The sequence below is a fragment of the Mesoplodon bidens genome (assembly GCF_964165515.1).
Source record: "Mesoplodon bidens genome assembly, chromosome: 1".
Lineage (NCBI taxonomy): Eukaryota > Metazoa > Chordata > Mammalia > Artiodactyla > Ziphiidae > Mesoplodon > Mesoplodon bidens.
In genome coordinates, this window is record NC_138176.1 from 39,828,716 (window position 1) to 39,847,319 (window position 18,604).

Genomic DNA, 18,604 nt, shown 5'->3' on the forward strand with positions numbered 1-18,604 from the left:
ATTTTTGGAATCTACATTGATGGTTTGCTGTTCTAAGAGGATTTTGTACTTGTCTCTGCTGTGTTCTTTTCCAAAGACAGGTAAATTCAGGTTCAGGATCCATGTTAGCTGGCCATGAACCATGAAATCTCAGAGATTTAGTGTGTGTGTTTATATATCTTTCCACGAACCAAGGCTTGACTCTGCCAAATAGGTTTTCTAATATTTCACCACTTTTCTCAGGCCATAGTACTTCATGAGTCCCAACTTTATGTAGGGTGGTCTCTCATCACACACACCACTTTTTAAAATCTGTACGTGTCCAGATGGTATGTGGTCAACTTCTACCCTTGCTTGCCTCCATCATATATAGGCTTTGTTGCTGGATTCAGCTTAATTCCTTTACTTTTTTGCAGATTTATTGATTAATTTAGTTTTTAAAAATATTTTATTATTTTTGCATGTTTTGTAGCCAGAGGGTTTAAGGATCTCCTTTGTCCGCCACATTACCATAAATCTAAAGTGCTGAGACACTTGATTCTTAAGAAGAAAATTAAGCCCCATGTCCTACATCACCGTTATGAAAGTATAATTTCATTTTGAGGGAAAATTGCCTTTGGTGTTTGTTCAATGATTAGAGAAGAAAGCACAACATAGATAAATTCTGGTGAATTACTAGAAACAATTTATATTAATCATTGGTTCTGAGAAATCTATTCAATGAGTTTAGTTTGCAGGTTTCCAAACACTAATTATCCTCCTAAGCAATAGTATTTAAAGTATGCAGAGAATAGTTAGCCCATGTAAGAGAGAAATATTGATAGTTACTATTATATCTTAGCAGAGTATTATTTTAAAACCAAGGAAATAATGATAATATTATAAAATAATTTGGATGAAATATACTCCTGAGCCACTTCGTCCAGAGCCCCACAGTGTGGTTCTGATACAGCAAATTAAAATTGAATTTTTAGAACTGTTATTCTTTACTATACTAATTACTGTTCTATTATGACAGACTTTTGAGGAAGAAAATAAAGATGTTGCTTTTAACTTTTTTGTGTGTTGAGGGGGTTAAAATGGCTGTTACTAATTTGAATAATAGTTTTAGACATCTTCTTTAATAGGAACCAGTTAGCTTTCCTCTAAAATTGTCTATTCTGTGACTATGGATGGAGCCCAGTACCCCAGCTTACTTTCTTTGTTTCCTTGCCACAGAGGAAACAAAAATAGTTGAATGGCCCAATTAAACCCGTCACTGCTACTGGAAATCCAAGTTAGTCAATGATACATTCTTCATCTTGAGAGACATGAGACATAAAAGCTAACATTATTTTCAGGGTATTCATTGACATAGTTCAGCTTTTGAGGCATATATTTAGATCTGATTGTTTTAAATGTGAAATGGTAAAAAATTTATCTTAATATTTTGTTTTAAAGATTTTTAGAAGTCTTAACTAATACCTAAAATGTACATTAATTTTGCTGCATAAATACTAAAAAATTACTGTTGCTTCCCATTTTTAATTTTAGCTTATTTGCACTAAATAGAGTTAATATATGTGTAAAGGTTATCTTTTTTGCCCCTTAAAATCACTCCTTAAAATTTACTTCTTTAAGTGATGTCAGTCACTCTTGCTTTGCTTCTTCATCGTGAATATCTGTTATCACCCCACATAAATTCATTAGGCCATGTTGTGCTAGATTTATCTGGATTCCTAGATCCTAAGTTTTAGTGTTTCATGTTTCATAATGGGTTTTTGTTTTGTTTCAGGCTGTTTACCTAGAATGTTTCTCAAAGCACAGCCCCTTTTTCAGTTTTTTTCAGGTGCTGCCTCAACCACAGTGCTTTTTGTGATTCTCTACAACATAATATGATCAGTCTTCAACAAGCTTCCATATCACTTTGAACTCTCTAAATATCTAATGAATACTCTACCTCAAAATATACTATATTCATCCTTTATCTTATACAATTAATTCATTTGATCACTTTTAAAGACTTTGTTTTACATTAGGTAGAAATTTTCCTTATTAATTCTATAGAGTTGTAGAAAGTCAGTAAAGAAAAACAGGTAAGAGCATTAATATTTTGACTTTAGGATCACTTGACCCAAATACAAAATTGCATTATATTATGGAACTATTTCTCAAATTTGTATGTATATTTTTTCCCTCTAGGTGGCAACCTCTCACAGTTAATTGAAAGTAATTTGGCAGTTGAGTAATGTTAAATGTAAAGAGTTGAAGTAGAATATAAGGAACTTCCCTGGCAGTCCAGTGGTTAAGATGCTGCACTCCCAATGCAGGGGACATGGGTTCGATCCCTGGTCTGGGAATTAAGATCCCATATGCTGCACAGCATAGCCTGAAAAAAAAAAAAAAAAAAAAGTAGAATGTAAGAGTTAGTGTATTTTTCAACATGTTCTGGAGTTAGATTTCAGATTATTTCAGAAATCTAAGACCTCTTAGGCTGAAATAAAAGTTTTCCTTAGAATACCAATAAATTTCATTTTGGATGACAGCTGTGTGCTTAATTATATTATACAGAAATATCAACAATAATGGTAATATTGAAGCCGTTCAGAAATTAAATAGTTTTGTATATCTTTGTCTTTATTTGTGTTGATTTTTCATCTCTACGTTCTTTATAAATAAGCGGCATAGACCCAGAGGCTGGCAGGGCCACCAGCAGTTTTTTTTCTTTTTCTTTTTAATATTCTACCCAGCATTTTGATGTTTGCTTTTATTCTGTTGCCCTTGTTTAAAATTGGATTGCTTGAGGTTTTATTAGCACTGAGAAGATGTCACCTGCAGTGCTGATAGTGCCATGAAATGATGTGAAATCCAGAGGAAAAAATAGATGATATCTATTACTATTACCAGAATCCTCAGATTCTGGTAGGGGAAATGATTCTCTCCTTAATATTATTAAAGGACTTGAAGTATTCCCCTCATATATACTCCCAAACTGTAACATAAATAGCTTTAAGTTATTCAACATGTAGCCACTGAATAACCATATTTTGGAAAATACAATAGGTTTTTAAAAATTTTTATAATTCCTCAGTAACTGAATAATTATTATTTTAGTTACTAGGAGTCTGGCGAAATGCATCAGCCTTACCAGCTTTGCTATCATTTGATGTATTTAGGATTAACGCTGATTTGTATCTATAAATATTTGAGTAATACTGGATTACAATCAGATTTCCTATAGAAGATTTAGTTTAAACCCCACTTAATTTTCTATATCTTCTAAGCCCTAGTAATAACAACCTGAAAGGAGTATTACTGGTATATTTAATACCTTTGTTTTCTTTATATATTTAGGTCATAGTGATGGGAGCTACTAATCGTCCTCAGGATCTTGACTCAGCTATAATGAGAAGAATGCCTACGAGATTTCATATCAACCAGCCTGTAGGTGGATTTGATTGATATTATGAACAGTTAAATATTCGCTTTTTTACATGTCTTCATCTGTGATTTCACAAAGGGAATGATTAAAAAATAAGACTTATTATTTATGACAGGCAGGGGAGGAACAGGGCAAGGATTCCCCTAGTTACTTTGGTGCTTTCCACTCCTTTTCTTGCTTTTTTCATTTTTCTTTCCTAAGATCAATGTTGTTTGCTTCTCTTCAAAGTATCTCATTACCTCAAGTTTGCCTAGACACTTCAGTGATTTTCTTTAGAATGCAGTAAAGTTACCTATGGAAGATACATAAGAAAATGTACATTATAGTTTTGGTTTAGGATAGGGTGAAATTAGGGTTTCAGGGTTAAAGAACCGTTCTGAAGGCCTGACAGGAAGAACACCTGGTATTTAATTGATTAATTATTGGCAGTTCTTTCCTGTGGCAGGATTAATGATTAACCAGTAGCTATGATATTACACTTTAACATAAGAATGCAAATGTGAGGGTGGTGTTGAACCGGTGGTAAGTGTCTTCTTCTAGCCTTCTTTTTTGCTAGTTAAAAGTACCCTCAAGTAGAGGATTAAAACTTGATACTTTTTTGCACAAAATCCCTGAATACTGAATTTTGTCTGCTTTTAGATTAAAGGAGAAAAAAACAAACAGGGTTAGTAATAGACTCTATGCACCATGCAATCAGCATGTGACATACATTGCTATGTAGAAGAACTTACACTGTCGCTTCTTTCAAAATTAAAATCTCTGGCCTAAAAATATTTGCCCCATTTTATATTCTTCAGCTTAACAGTTTGTAGCAGTAAACATGGTTTCCTGAAATTGGTGGCTATGGCCTCTGCACAGTTACTCTGGCTGGCTCTTTGCTGCAGCTGCAGCCTCTGATTCCTCTGAGGGTATACATTTACTTAGGCAGTCTGTTAGAAAATCTACCTGATGGGTCAGTGCAGAGATTTTTTAATGTGATATAGGAGACTATAAAATGTACTTAATATGACTAATATTTATTGAGCATTAATATGTGTCAGACACCTGCCAGGCTCTGGTGAATAGAACGTGGCCCCTGTCCTAAAAGAACTCTTTATTGCAGGGGAGCCGGACACAAAAATAAATAATGTAAAATGGGGACTGCCCTGGCGGTCCAGCGGTTTAAGACTCCGTGCTTCCATTGCAGGGGGCGTGGGTTCGATCCCTGGTTGGGGAACTAAGATATCCTGCATGGCACGTGGCCAAAAAAAAAAAAAAATGTAAAATGTACTTCACAAAAATATGCTTAAAGAACTGTGAGAACCTGAGATGATGATGAAAACATAATTCTGTCTGAGGAGTTAGTGAAACCTACAGAATCGAGCTGGACCTTGAAGGATGAAAGATGGTAGCAATTTGACAGTCAAGTGAAGCAGAGAAATGCTTTTCTACCAGAATGAAGAAAGGCAAGGAGGTGTGGAAGCACATATTTAATGGTGACTTCTGGGGATAGTTCAGTTAGGGGGCATCAAGGAAAGTAGGTGGGGATGAGGCTGGAAAGGTTGACTGCTGAAGGTTTAGATGAACTTTGTATGCTTCACACAAGATATTTGATCTTATTTTGTTACCAAGACATCAGAATATTTTTAGAGATAATCAGTTCACCTCAGTGGTTCTGAAGGTAAAGATTATCTTGATAGAATCTCTGCTTATCGTCTAAGAGCAAACAGGGTTTTGATGTACAGTAGAATAGAACATAGGGTACAACAGCATGGAAAGTAGCCTTTACTAAAGTTGCAAGTTTAATATATTTTTGTATGAGTTCAAGATAGGTTGTAAAAGATTTTTTCAAATTTGTCATAAATTTGTGTACTTGTAATGTAGAAACTGGGATTTTTATAATCCCCCTCCTCATTCTGTTTTTATTGAACACACACATGCACTTTATAGGATAATTTTTTTCTTACTGCTTAACTGTGATAACAAAGTGTATGATTAACCTTACCTTAAAACTCCTTTCCAAGTTAAATGCTTATTAACAAAAAGTACCTACTGGTGATCGCCTAACATACCAAATTAACCTTCATACTTAACACATTTGAATTACAGAAACAACAGTTTGGTCTTGTTTCTCAGGTCACTTAATTTGGTACTCATTGTAACTGGCTCTGTTTTTTTCAGTGGTTGTGGGAATAGGGATGAGTTCAGCCATAATAATCTTTAAAAGCATTCGTATTTACTGTATATGTCAGGTATTCTATAAAAGCTCCTATTCTCTAGTAATATGAAGCATCACTGGGGTGGGGGGGAGCATACAAGCATATAAACTAATATGCTATTAACACTAAATAAAATTCACTAATATAAATTAGTGGACATGGAAGTTACATGCTGAATGGAAGAACCGAGCAGTTATTGTTGCCATCTCTTCCAGTTACTGATAAAAAATTTTATGGCAGCAGTGAGTTTTCAGAAATTTCCTAAATTAAGGAGATTTGCAGAGCTGTAGAGGAAAGACATTGGTAGTCATAGGAATTCATTCACTCGCTCAAGAAATATTTAAGGGCATGTTATTTTCCAGATATGGTACTAGGCACTGGGGATTCAGAATAAGAAGATACAGTTCAGTAAGATGGCCACAAATGGTTAATCTAGAGTCTAGAATCTAGACCTTGCTTTAGTCAAAAGTTTCCATGACCTGTCAGAGTTTCTGTCATTTCTTCTAGGTATTGTCAGGTAGTTTACATGGAAAGGAAGAACTATTAGGAAAATTAGTTGATCCTTTTTTTTTTAAATGCTAACAGGAAATTATCCTACTTTTAGGCTCTAAAACAAAGAGAAGCAATCCTGAAACTCATCTTGAAAAATGAAAATGTAAGTAGAAAATTACATTTTTCCCCATCTTATAAATTTAAAAATATTTATGTTCATAAAATCATTTTAGACAGAAATGAAAAAGGAACCTGGGAATAATGTAGCTTTGAACTTGTAAATTACTGTAAAACTCTTGGCTGCTCATACAACTCAATTATTATGGCATATCTGAACTAATTAAAGGTAATTTGCTTTTTAAAAAGCCATGTGTTTTCATATCTACAGATTAAAATCCTCTTTGATATTTTTCAGACTGGTTTCCTGTTATATAAGATACATTTGTTTTTGCAGAGAAGTATGGGGAGGTTTTGGTTTTTATTTAATTGCAATATTTTTTGAAGTTGGAATTTAGAATTAAGGTACAATAATCAAAATCTTCAATCGTTTGTATTTTAAAAATAGGTGGTATAGTCACATTTCAAAAATTAAAATATATATATTAAATGGTATACAGGGAAAAGTCTCATATCTCCCTTATATTTCTTCTGTATCTTTTCAGATGGTGTTATTCCTATACAAGCAAATTAGAATGTAATGTTAATCCTCTCCCCTTTTCTACATAAACCCTATTAATAAACCATATACAGTGTTCTCTGTTGCTCTCTTTTCACTTATTTTTGAGATTCCATATTAGCATATGGTTTCCTCGTTCTGTTCTCTCTCTCTTTTTTCTTTTCTTTTGCACTGCATAGGATTCCATTATATGGATATAACATAATTTATTTAATCAGTGCCACACTGAAGGACATTTGGGTTGATTCCAGTCTTTCACTACTATAAAAATGCTGCATTGAGTAACCTTGTACATACGTCATTTCACACTTGTACCAGGAATATTAGTAGGGTGAATTTTCCAGAAGAAAAATTGCTAGATCAAAGGGTATGATATTTATAATTTTGGTAGTAGTTGTCAAATTGTTCATGCCAATTTACTCTTTTTTTAAAATTTATTTTATTTTTATTTTTGGCTGCATGGGTCTTCGTTGCTGCGCACAGGCTTTCTCTAGTTGCGGCAAGTGGGGGCTACTCTTCGTTGCGGCGCATGGGTTTCTCTTTGCAGTGGCTTCTCTTGTTGCGGAGCATGGGCTCTAGGTGTGCGGGCTTCAGTAGTTGTGGCACGCAGGCTCAGTAGTGGCTCACACGCTCTAGAGCACAGGGTCAATAGTTGAGCTGCACAGGCATGTGGGATCTTCCTGGACCAGGGATTGAACCCTGCATTGGCAGGTGGATTCTTAACCACTGCACCACCAGGGAAGTCCCCCAGTTTACTCTTACATCAGCAGTGTTAGAGTGCCTCTTGTCCTATAGCCTTGCCAACAGAATGTTATGAAACTTTGTGCCAACATGATAGGTAGAAAATGGTATCTCATTATAGTTTTCATTTACATTGAGGGATGAAATGAGCAGTATATGTTTAAGAGCCTCTAGAATTTGTGTGTGTGTGTGTGTGTGTGTGTGTGTGAAATACCTGTTCATATTCTCTGCCTATTTTTCTATTACTATGTTTTTTTTCTTGTAGATTTGTAGGAACTCTAATGTATTAGGGAGATTTGCCCTTTGTTTATATGATTTGAAAATATTTTTTCCTAGTTTGTCTTGATTTTACTGGATTTTCCCCCCTTTATGGCTTCTAAGTTTGATCTAAATTAAAAGTCCTTTTCCACTACCATGTTTGTAAAGGAAGTTTCCATATTCTCCAGCTTTGCTACTTGTTTTTCCAAAACTCTGTAACCAAGTATATTTTAATAACATGGTATTCCTCACTCTCATAAACTTCATATGTAAACTCAGTATTTCAACTTGCTATCTAAATTAAGAAACCAAATAGCTTCCTGTAGTGAGGCATACTTATATTTCAGTGGTTTTCATGCTTCCTTGAATCACCATCATCCCATGGCTAATTCTGCTTCATCCATACCCTATCTACTTCCTTACCTCCCATGTTTTCCCATCATTTCTCATCTGTAAATATTTTAGTTATAGCTCTAAAAGGAAGGATTCTTTTCTTTATTTAACCTAACCTCATTACCATTGTTATACTTAAGCAAAAATGACATAAATTTGTTACTGTCATTGAATATCTAGTCTCTTCAAATTTCTAATTGTCTCCTAAACGTCTTTTTTTTTAAAACCATGTTTTTGTTTGACTCAGGATCCATATAAAGTTTGTAATTTTCAATTATTTCAGATTTTAAATCTTTTTTAATCTATAGACTATAGATTCTCCCTTCATGTCTCTCGTCCTTTCCCTCTTCCCCTTTCAATTTATTTGTTGAAAAAACCACGTTGGGTTTGTCCAAATTTTTCCATAGTCTGAATTTTGCTGATTATACAAGGAGCAGTAATTCCTCTAAGATTGGTAGTTGGATCAAGAGACTAGATGAGATTAAGTTCAGTTGGAGAGAGGACTACTTCTTGGGTAGAATTATAGTCTTTCATTAGGAGATACTTAATATCTGGATGTCCATTATGGTTTTATCGTTTACGTTTAAATCTTTGCTATAATTGGTATTTATCCAGATGTATGATGTGTGCTATGAATTGAATTTTGCTTTTGTTTTTCCAAATGGATACCCAGTTGTCCCAACACCATTTTTTGGAATAGTCCAACCTTTCCTCATTAGAGAAGCCACCTTTATCATATACTAAATTCCCGTGTGTACTGGCTATGTATCTGGACTTTGAATTCATTCAGGTCATTGGTCTTTTCTGTGTTTATTCACCAGCACCACACTTTTTTTTTTTCTTCTTCTTTTTTTGGCTGCGTTGGGTCTTCATTGCGGCGAGCGGGGGCTACTCTTCGTTGCGGTGTGCAGGCTTCTCTTTGCAGTGGCTTCTCATTGTGGATCACGGGCTCTAGGTGCTCAGGCTTCAGTAGTTGTGGCACGTGGACTCAGTAGTTGTGGCTCGTGGGCTCTAGAGCGCAGGCTCAGTAGTTGTGGCACACGGGCTTCGTTGCTCCGCGGCATGTGGGATCTTCCTGGACCAGGTCACAAACCCGTGTCCCCTGCATTGGCAGGTGGATTCTTAACCACTGTGCCACCAAGGAAGTCCCTACCACACTCTTAATTATTAAGGTCTTGTAAGTTTTAATATCAAGTAGGGCTAGACCCCTCTTGTTGTACCCCAGCCCACAGTTTCTTGGTATGCTATTTTTTCTGTATGAATTTTAAATTAATTTGTCTTATTCAAGAAAAAAAACAAACACTAGTGTTTTTGGTGGATCATAATTTAAGAGAATTAAGATATTTTTGATGTTGACTCTTTCTCCCCAGAAGCATTTATGTCTTTCTGGTTGTTCAAGTCTTGTATCTTTCAGTGGTGTTCTGTTCATTCATTTCTTTACAATATATCAAAATAACATATATGCTATTTGCTAAAGTTTAAAGTGTCTAACAAATTACAGAGATTAGGTCATTGGTTACTAACCCTTTTGGGGATCATAGAGCCCTTTAATAAAGAGATAAAGCTATATCGTCTTTCCTTTAAAAACTGTGTATATGGGCTTCCCTGGTGGCGCAACGGTTGAGAGTCCGCCTGCCGATGCAGAGGATGCGGGTTCGTGCCCTGGTCCGGGAGGATCCCACATGCCGCGGAGCGGCTGGACCCGTGAGCCATGGCCGCTGAGCCTGCGCGTCCAGAGCCCGTGCTCCGCAGTGGAAGAGGCCACAACAGTGAGAGGCCCGCGTAACGCCAAAAAAAAAAACACAAAAAAAAACCCCTGCATATATACTTGAAATGTTTTGTATAGTTTCGGGGAGATTCCTAAAACCTTTCATATATTCTGGGTAAGGAACTCCTATCCTCCATGAATGAGAAGTCAACAAATTACATTTTGCCTTTTAACTGAATATTTGATTACTGCTTTCAAGAAGACATTGTGTAGTTGTAGTACTGTTTAGATAAAACAGGCTCCATTGGTCAACCTTTGATAAGGATAGGCATTGGTGAACAGAGAAGAAAACAAAGGGGATTAAATGAGTTCACAAGATCTTTTGAATTAGAATGGCTATGATGTGGCTAGAAATTTAACAGGCATTACAAGGTAGTTGTGAACAATTTTGCGGAGACTTCAGGTTAACTAATACAGTTATTTAAAAAATTTTTAATGAAGTGTGGCTGGAAGTTAACATTTTTGAATCCCATATATGTGGTCCAGTGGAAATATAGGTGATATAGGTCATTGATATATAGATGATGAATGTAAATTATGAGATGTAAGCTCTTTGTCTCGTATGATAGCCATACTTCACACAGGCCATTAAATTTTAGCATTTAAATTTAAGACACTACTCATTCTGCCAAATACAAACTTTGATTTTAGTGTTCTGCTTTTTTTAACAGTAGTATCTTTGGAAATTCTTTTAGAATTACATTTGCCATTGGTACAGGCAATTTTTAGCATTCTGTTTCTTACTAAAGTACAAAGAATTAGTGTCTAATCAGTTTTATAATGCAGAATATGAGTGCTCTCTGGATAATTGCTGACATGGGAATGTCTCATTTCCTACTAGCTGGTATTTATATGCTGGAGGCATATTGTTACTTCAGTGGAATATGTAAGAAATTAATGTAATTTTGTTAAAAGATGCCTCAAATCAGTAGCACACACATTTATTTAATAAGATGAGCATTATCATGCATATACATTCCTGAGCAGAATTAGAGTTTTTGATGCAAACAGATGGCTAGACTTTTATATTTTGAGTTTTTTCTTCTCTGAAGAAAGGAATGAAGCTTTTGAAATGATACTGTTTTCCAGTCTTTCACAATTCTTTATTGATAGATCCTTAACACAACCCACTCATTTAAAAAAGATAGTATACTGGTTTGGGCTTAACGTTTTAAGTATGAAAGAATTAGAACTAATAACATTTATATCAAATACAAGTATTATGTCTGACACTGCAGTAAGGATAGTTTTTGTTCCCTATACAGACTAACCTGAATTTATATATTTTCTGTAACAGCGGGAATAGTTAACAAGCATGGGTTTAGGAGACAGACCTGAGGATCCCATTCTGGCTTGACCATTTCCTACTGTGTGACCTTGAGCAAATATTGTTAGCATCTCTGTGCCTCATTTTCTCACTTGGAAATCGGAGATAATGCCAACAATCTCATAGAGTCGGTTTGATAATTTAAATTAAATAATATATGTAAAATGCTTTGATTATCATGCAGTGTACAGTCAATGGCAGATATAGTGAATAACCGCACACAAATAAGTGCTATTCTTTCAAGCTATTTTGGACGTTCATTAATTTATTCCTAATTTGCTCCCAGTACTCAAAACCTTTTTTTAACTTGGGAATTGCCTTCATACTTGCCTAATAAAAATAATTCTCATTACTTCATGGTTTATCTACAGCCATTATCTTAAAATAAAAAGGGCTGCTTTTAGAGTGCTTGCTGTGTGCCAAGCATTGTGGTAAGATACACATCGTTTTATTTAATCCTCAATTCATCTAAGCAGTACATATTAGTACTCTTTTACACGTCTCTGGATACTGAAATCCAGAGAAGTTATATGAGTTACCCAGGTTTACATAGCAAAGTAGTGATGGAGCCTTTCTCTTAACCATTATGGAATGCTATCTCTGTTTACTAATCTTTCTCCCCCAATGACTGGAATTTTCTATTTATTCTTTTCTTATACTTGTTTTGTTCATCTTTGTGACTTTATCACCCTGTCATGCACAAGATTTGTGAGTGGTTAGAACATAGTGTGGCCCAACAACGGAGAAGGCAAAGGATAGGGTGGAGGCGTTGATTTTTTGAGGGAGGAGGACTAATTTTTAACATCTCGGAGAATAATTTGGAAGGTCTTTTATTTTAGACATATACACAAATAACTTTAAATCTAGCACCTGGATTTAAAAGGTGATCTTAATATTTTGCTTCATGTCAACCCCTCCCCTGCTCCCTCCCCCCACACCATCATTGGTATCCTGTTGTAGAGAACTCTCAGCACTATCCTGACGTTCGTTGTGTGTATCAGTTCCATAAATGTGTGTGGATAGATACATAATACAGGTACAGGTGTAGGTTATTTTTTCTCTTTCACTGTTACAAACTATAGAGAAAGTGAGTTTCTGAGGCACACAAAAAAGTTTAAACTACAAAGAGAATAGAAAAATCTGACTGTAATCAGACTTAAGACTTCTTGAAGTATGACAAGATACAATGAACAAAGTGCAAGAACACTTCACAGGAAAAACATTTGCAACCCTATAACCAACAAAGGACTAATATCCAGATTATACAGAATTCCTGTAATCAGTTTGTCAGCTTTTATGTTTGTACATTAGATCACAGATTCTAACTATAACGAGCCCTAGGAACTTATCGTCTTATATCCCCAGTATTGTTGTTACAAATCTCCCAGTATTGTTGCGGGTTTGTCCATTTGTTATATTTTTCTGGTGAATTATTTTTTATCATTATGTAATGATTTCTGTTTGTGTTTGTGGTGATTACTGATAAATTTGCATTTGTTCTTTGTTATTTTAGTGCTTTCCATGTATTATGCTTTTTTTTTCCTCCCTGGACACCCCCCCACCCACCCCCTGCCCGCACCTTCCCCTTTCCCCCTCCAGTTCCCCTACCTCCCCACCAGTCCTTCGTTCTTTAGTGTTGCTCCTGTGTTCTTCATTCCTTTTTCCCTCATCCTCTAGTCATTTGGAAGTTACACATTCTCTTTTAGTGCTACTTAGTTCTTTATCCCAAATTAAATGATTATTATTACTGTTTTTATATATTAAAGCTTAGATTTATCTATATGTAGTTTACCATTTTCCTTGCCTGTTCCACACCTACCTTCTGGGTGCAGTTTTCTTTTTATCAAAGAATATGTGATTTCTCTTTATTTAACCTCCACATTTAGGACTGAGAACACTGTCATGTGAGGTCACAGTTGCAGAGTTAACAGTAGATCCCATGTTGTCTTACCTCCAAGTCTCTTGTCCTTGTGTAGAGTTACACCGGGGTCTTCCATAAAGACAAATAGGAATTTAGTAACAAATGAAGATGGCATTTCCAGTCAACTTGGGGAAAATAAATGTTAAGACAAACGGTTAGCTATATGGGGGAAAAAATACAGCTGGATCTTTACTGCATTGTGTTCAAACCCTGGCTCTGGCAGTGGTGTGACCTTGGGCAATTTATTTAACCTCTGCAGGTTTTAGTATTTTCTGAAAACGAAAATGAGAATACTTCCCTGTCAGAATTAAATGAGAATACTCCATGTAAAGTACTTAATACAGCCAATGATATATAAGAATCATTTAATACATGGTAGTTACTATAATCAATTTTTTTCTTTCTCATTTTCTCTTCTTAAGCTACATATCAGCTTTTAACTATCCCAAGTCTGTTATGTGCCCAGGAGGATCACTTAATTGGCTTGACTGTATAAGCTTAGGTTGGGGAGCAAAACCATAGGTGCTGAATTAGTGTTGAGGTAGTAGAATATCAAAGCAGTACAGTTAAAATGAGGGTTAGAATATTTTAGTAGAATATGATTTTTGTAATATCATAATATTAAAAAATCAGGTCTCAGGACTTAATTATCCAGACTATTTGCCAAGTATGTTGACTATATTATAAAAAAGTATCAAAGTGGGACCTTCCTAAGAGGCACCAAAGTCAATCCAGCAATATTCGAATGCCTATTCTTCCCCATCACTCTGTGATATATCTAGTAAGACTTATTTATGTTTTGGTCATAATGACAATTACTGAAAATTAGATTTCAAATTTTAAGCTTTTATGGTTAAAAAAAGAAAACTTCTAGAGACTGAAAATACTATCTATTGATTCTTCTCCCATGCTGTTTCAATATGCTTAACTTTCTTTAATTCTAAGAATGTTTGGATATATCTTTTGCAGTATATTTTACATTTTTTTTAAAGTATGTTTTATATTTGTTTAAGGTGGATAGGCATGTGGACCTGCTGGAAGTTGCCCAGGAAACTGATGGGTTTTCAGGAAGTGACCTCAAGGAGATGTGTCGAGATGCTGCCCTCCTCTGTGTCAGGGAATATGTTAATTCTACATCAGAAGAAAGGTATGTGTATTTAGAGTTGATCTCTTAATATTTGTCAAACCCTTTTAGAGCTTTTGGGATAGTTTCTTTTATTTTGCTTTATAATACCAACTCTGCTTATGGAATAAAAAGGTAAATTGGAATTTAAAATTCCCCTAACGTTATTTATTGCCTTTTTTCTGAAAGAGAATTCTGGAAATGAATTTGCAAGGGAGGGTGGTTTGGGGAAGCATCTGAAATGAAGAGAAAGAGCAAAAGCTGAATTTCTACTGGAAATCCATGAACTGAGTTACAGAAAGCTGACAAACTTAAGCTTACCCATCTCTACCAGGAAAACAGCTGCTCTGGTATCCCTGGATTGCTTTTGTATTTAAAATTTTTACATTATGGAAATGAGTGCCTTGTCTTCCAGAAATTTCACATTTATGGGGACGTTGCTGTGGACTAGACTTCGACTTGTTAATAATGTATTTACTAAAAAAGAAGTCATTTGTCACTACAGCAAACTTGAAACCAGTTTCAAAGTATCTTGAGCTTGAGAAACCAATCTTATACCAGCCGTATTAGTGAACTGGAATATGGAATAATGCAGCTCTGATGAACAAAAGTCCTGTGTTTCCCATAAGGCCACTTGCCCTGAACCAGTATAACCCTGCATTTCTAAGACCCTGTTCAAAATATCAACCTTCTAACGTGACTCTTAGCAAACCAGTATACTTTGGGGGCTTGTGTCGAATGAGTTCTCTACCTCTTGCCCCATTGTTTCTCAGTCTCCCTTCTTCATCTCCTGAGGCTTTCATTCCAAGTGACCTGGATTTGCCTGTCTTATTCATGTGTTTAATTACATTGTATTGCCTAGCAAGCTTTGCCAAAAAAGGTTTCTCTTGGTATAGAAAGGTTTGCATGAAAGCTACCCTGTTAACTTGGAGCTGTGCCTGCACTGGTTCTGGACCTATCTTTAGTGTTCCCTTGAGCCCCTTCGTGGAGAGGGTCACTCCATTTATTTGTTGCCAGATTAATCCAGCTACTCTAGCACTAAAATTGGGAATACTTTTGACCTCTGTAGCCAAGAATCTATCTTCTGAAGATTTTTATTCTTGTATATATTAAGAGGAGAAAAAAAACCCTATGAATAAATTTTACTTAAATAAATTATTTTAATGAAAATTCTGTTTTTCTGCTGTCCTTAAAGCCCTGAAAATGTTATATTTCAATGCAAAAAGTCTGGGTAATGGACTTAGGTTATCATAACTTTTTCCCTGAATTATTTTTCCTAAGTGTTTATAAGTTACAAAGGAGACATTATATATTGGATCATATTTTTCTCCTTATTGAAGTGGGGAGGACTTAGAGTAGTTGGTTTTTATTAGTAGAAATGAATTTTATTTTCAGTTTATGAAAAGCTAAACACATGCATGAATATTATATACCTAAGACTGCTACTTTTTAGTTCCAGTTTTCATGGGAATAACTTTTGAATCCTTGATTAGAATTATAATCCCATTTAGATCAACTTTCACACCTTTATATTCTTAGTGTGAAGTATTTGATTTTAGTTACCAAGCTCTAATGTTTATAGCCAGCCATTTTAGCTTCCTACCTCTTGCTGGTAAGTGCTTTTTAAAAATCTCTTAAGACATTTATATGCATAGATTAATTCCTTGGAAGAATTCACGTGAAGCTGTAAATTGTGGTTGTCTTTGGGGTCTTGGATGGGTAAGAGACTTCGTTTTTTAGTCTTGGTAAAATATTTTAGGGAGATGTATTCTAAAATTATTTGAATATTTGGTGGGTTTTTTTTTTTTTGCATTTTAGCCATGATGAAGATGAAATTCGACCTGTGCAACAACAAGACCTGCATCGGGCAATTGAAAAGATGAAGAAATCAAAGGATGCAGCATTTCAGAATGTTTTAACTCACGTTTGTTTAGATTGAGAGTAAAGATAATTTGTACAGTCCAATGTGATCCAGTTTGGTGTGCCCTCTTACCATTAGTGGAAATAGAACAGAAGGAGTGTTCTTTAAACAGTGAGGGAGTTATATGTTCATGACACTGGTTTTATACTCTGAATTCTAAGTTATTGAGATATAGTTGTAATATAAATGGTATTACTACTTGTGGAAAATCATGAGGAGGAACAATTTAATTAGCCTGAGTGTGGGTGCTTGTGTTTGACCTCTTTAGCCATATGTTGCAGCCTTATAGTATCTAAGCTGGTCTTAAAGTAACAAATGATTTACTGAGTCATTAGTGAGAATTGAGGACGTGGCTAAGTGCTGGTTTCTAGATATGTGAGTGTGTGTGTGTGTGTGTGTGTGCGCGTGCGTGTGTGTGTGTGTGTGCGTGCATGTGTGTATATTAAATGTATATATTCACACATTTTATATTGACGTTCTGTAAATAGGTTTGAATACAGAAACTTTTTTTTACTCCAACTACTGAATCAAAAAGTACCAAATAGCATATCACAAAACTAAGGTTAATGGTTGTGTCTAAAAGGTACAGTGATTCAGCCATTTCTAGTTGTCACTTGTTTCAGTTGTTATTTGTGTTTTTTTGTGTTTCTGAGGTGAGTGTTTCTCTGCAGTTGAATAGTTGGAGTTGCCGCATCAGAGACTTAGATGTGGCTCAGTTATGGTTGTCAGGGTAGTCAGATAAAAGACTTGCTCAGTGATCAGCCCTGAGTGGTTGTCAGCCACTTGGGTGATCAGAACTGACTTCATCTCTTTCTGCAAGCACACTGAGTAGAAACATTTTTTTAATTGATACATGTGAAGGTGGACTGAAAGCCTTTCAAAAGAATGGCTTTGAAAAACCTCAGTGCCATTCAGTACATGTATGTGACTTTCCTTTCTTCATTTAATGTAACAGTTCTGTTGTAACCATGGTTTATTAGTATTATTTTTAAATTATATGTTCCTTAATTATGGTCACATATAATTTGGTCATCAAAAATGAAGTGATAGTTTAAAACAACTAGCTGTCACTAAATGTGCTAAAAATACCCATTTTGTAATTAAAATTTTTTTCTTAGCATATTATAAATTATGTCCTACTTAGTACAGATATGCACAGCAGAATCCCCATATTGTATCTGTAGTCATTTGATGCTCTGTGCACAAAATATGACACTTTTTTTGTCCAAAATTTCATTAACTAGAATTCTGTTATAGGCACTTAAACATACAGCATGAGGAAAATGGCACAATATGATCTTGAGGTGCCTTCTGAATTTTTGTTTTTATTATATTTCTTTAAAAATTCTCAATCTTAATTCATGAGCCACTGTATTAATTTCTTTGATATTAAGTCTCTCACTAGAACCCATTGGATAGTTTGTTCTTCATTTGTTGTTTGAATGGTGGGTGGGGTAGAGGTTCAAGTTTTGAAAAATTGTGAAGATGATTGAAAAATTCAATGCAAAACATAAGATACCAAAAATAAAATATTTCATCTCCATTTTTAATAACTATATTATACTGTTATTTTATAAATATGTAATAAAGAGGTCCCTCTTAATTGAGTTTTCTCTACTTACTCCTTTGTCTTTTTCAGTTATGTAAAATTTTCTGGGGTTGTTTTGGTTTATAAAACTTGCCCTTGGACTGTTTTCATCTTACTGTGTAAGTTTTATAGCATACATTCTAGTATATAACCATTATTTTGTTTTAGTATGAATTTCAGCAGTCATTTAATTTTAATCTGATGGCATACTGATCAAAAATAGGAGTGACATATCTCTCTTCATGTCCTTTTTATCTTCTTTTAAATCTAGAATATCCAATAGTAGTAGTTAAATTTATCATAGTTTGAATCATCAAATGAAGTTAGAGAAATACACTAAAGGCAACAACACATGACTCATCTAGGCATCTTAATATCTTAAAGTGATTGAGGAAACTTTACTGTATGATTTTAAGGAACATTTAGTGTTATATAATATATCCTTTGCTGTAGACATGTTTGATGTAAGCTTTTGGCATGCATTGGATTCTAGGTTCTAAGATATTTCATTTTGGCTAACAGTTAAAAGTACTGGATCTAGAGTTAGACTGCCTGAGTTTAAATCCAGGCTCCCTATTAATTAACTGTATACTTGGACTAGACACGTAACTTAATGAGACTCAGTTCCTCATTTATAAAATGGAGTGACAGTGGCACTCATCTTATAGGGTGTGTAATAAGATGATGTATGTAAGGCACGTAGCATAGTGCCTTCCATAGTACTGTTCAGATGTTTGCTATCACATTATTTTATTGCTTTTACACACTGATGTACACATCTGTTTGACCAGGCTCAAT

General features: G+C 34.9%; 1 protein-coding gene across 2 annotated transcripts in view; it reads left to right on the forward strand.

Moving 5' to 3' along the window:
• The window catches only part of ATAD1 (ATPase family AAA domain containing 1), a 53,435-nt gene extending 35,609 nt beyond the window's left edge, over nucleotides 1–17,826 (forward strand). For both annotated transcript variants that reach the window (XM_081232160.1, XM_081232161.1), the window contains exons 7-10: nucleotides 3,313–3,402; nucleotides 6,203–6,253; nucleotides 14,188–14,321; nucleotides 16,116–17,826. In XM_081232160.1, coding sequence (XP_081088286.1) covers nucleotides 3,313–3,402; nucleotides 6,203–6,253; nucleotides 14,188–14,321; nucleotides 16,116–16,236 — 396 coding nt within the window. In that variant the 3' untranslated portion in view covers nucleotides 16,237–17,826. The remainder of the gene's footprint in view (nucleotides 1–3,312; nucleotides 3,403–6,202; nucleotides 6,254–14,187; nucleotides 14,322–16,115) is intronic.
• Nucleotides 17,827–18,604: the final 778 nt, after the last annotated feature.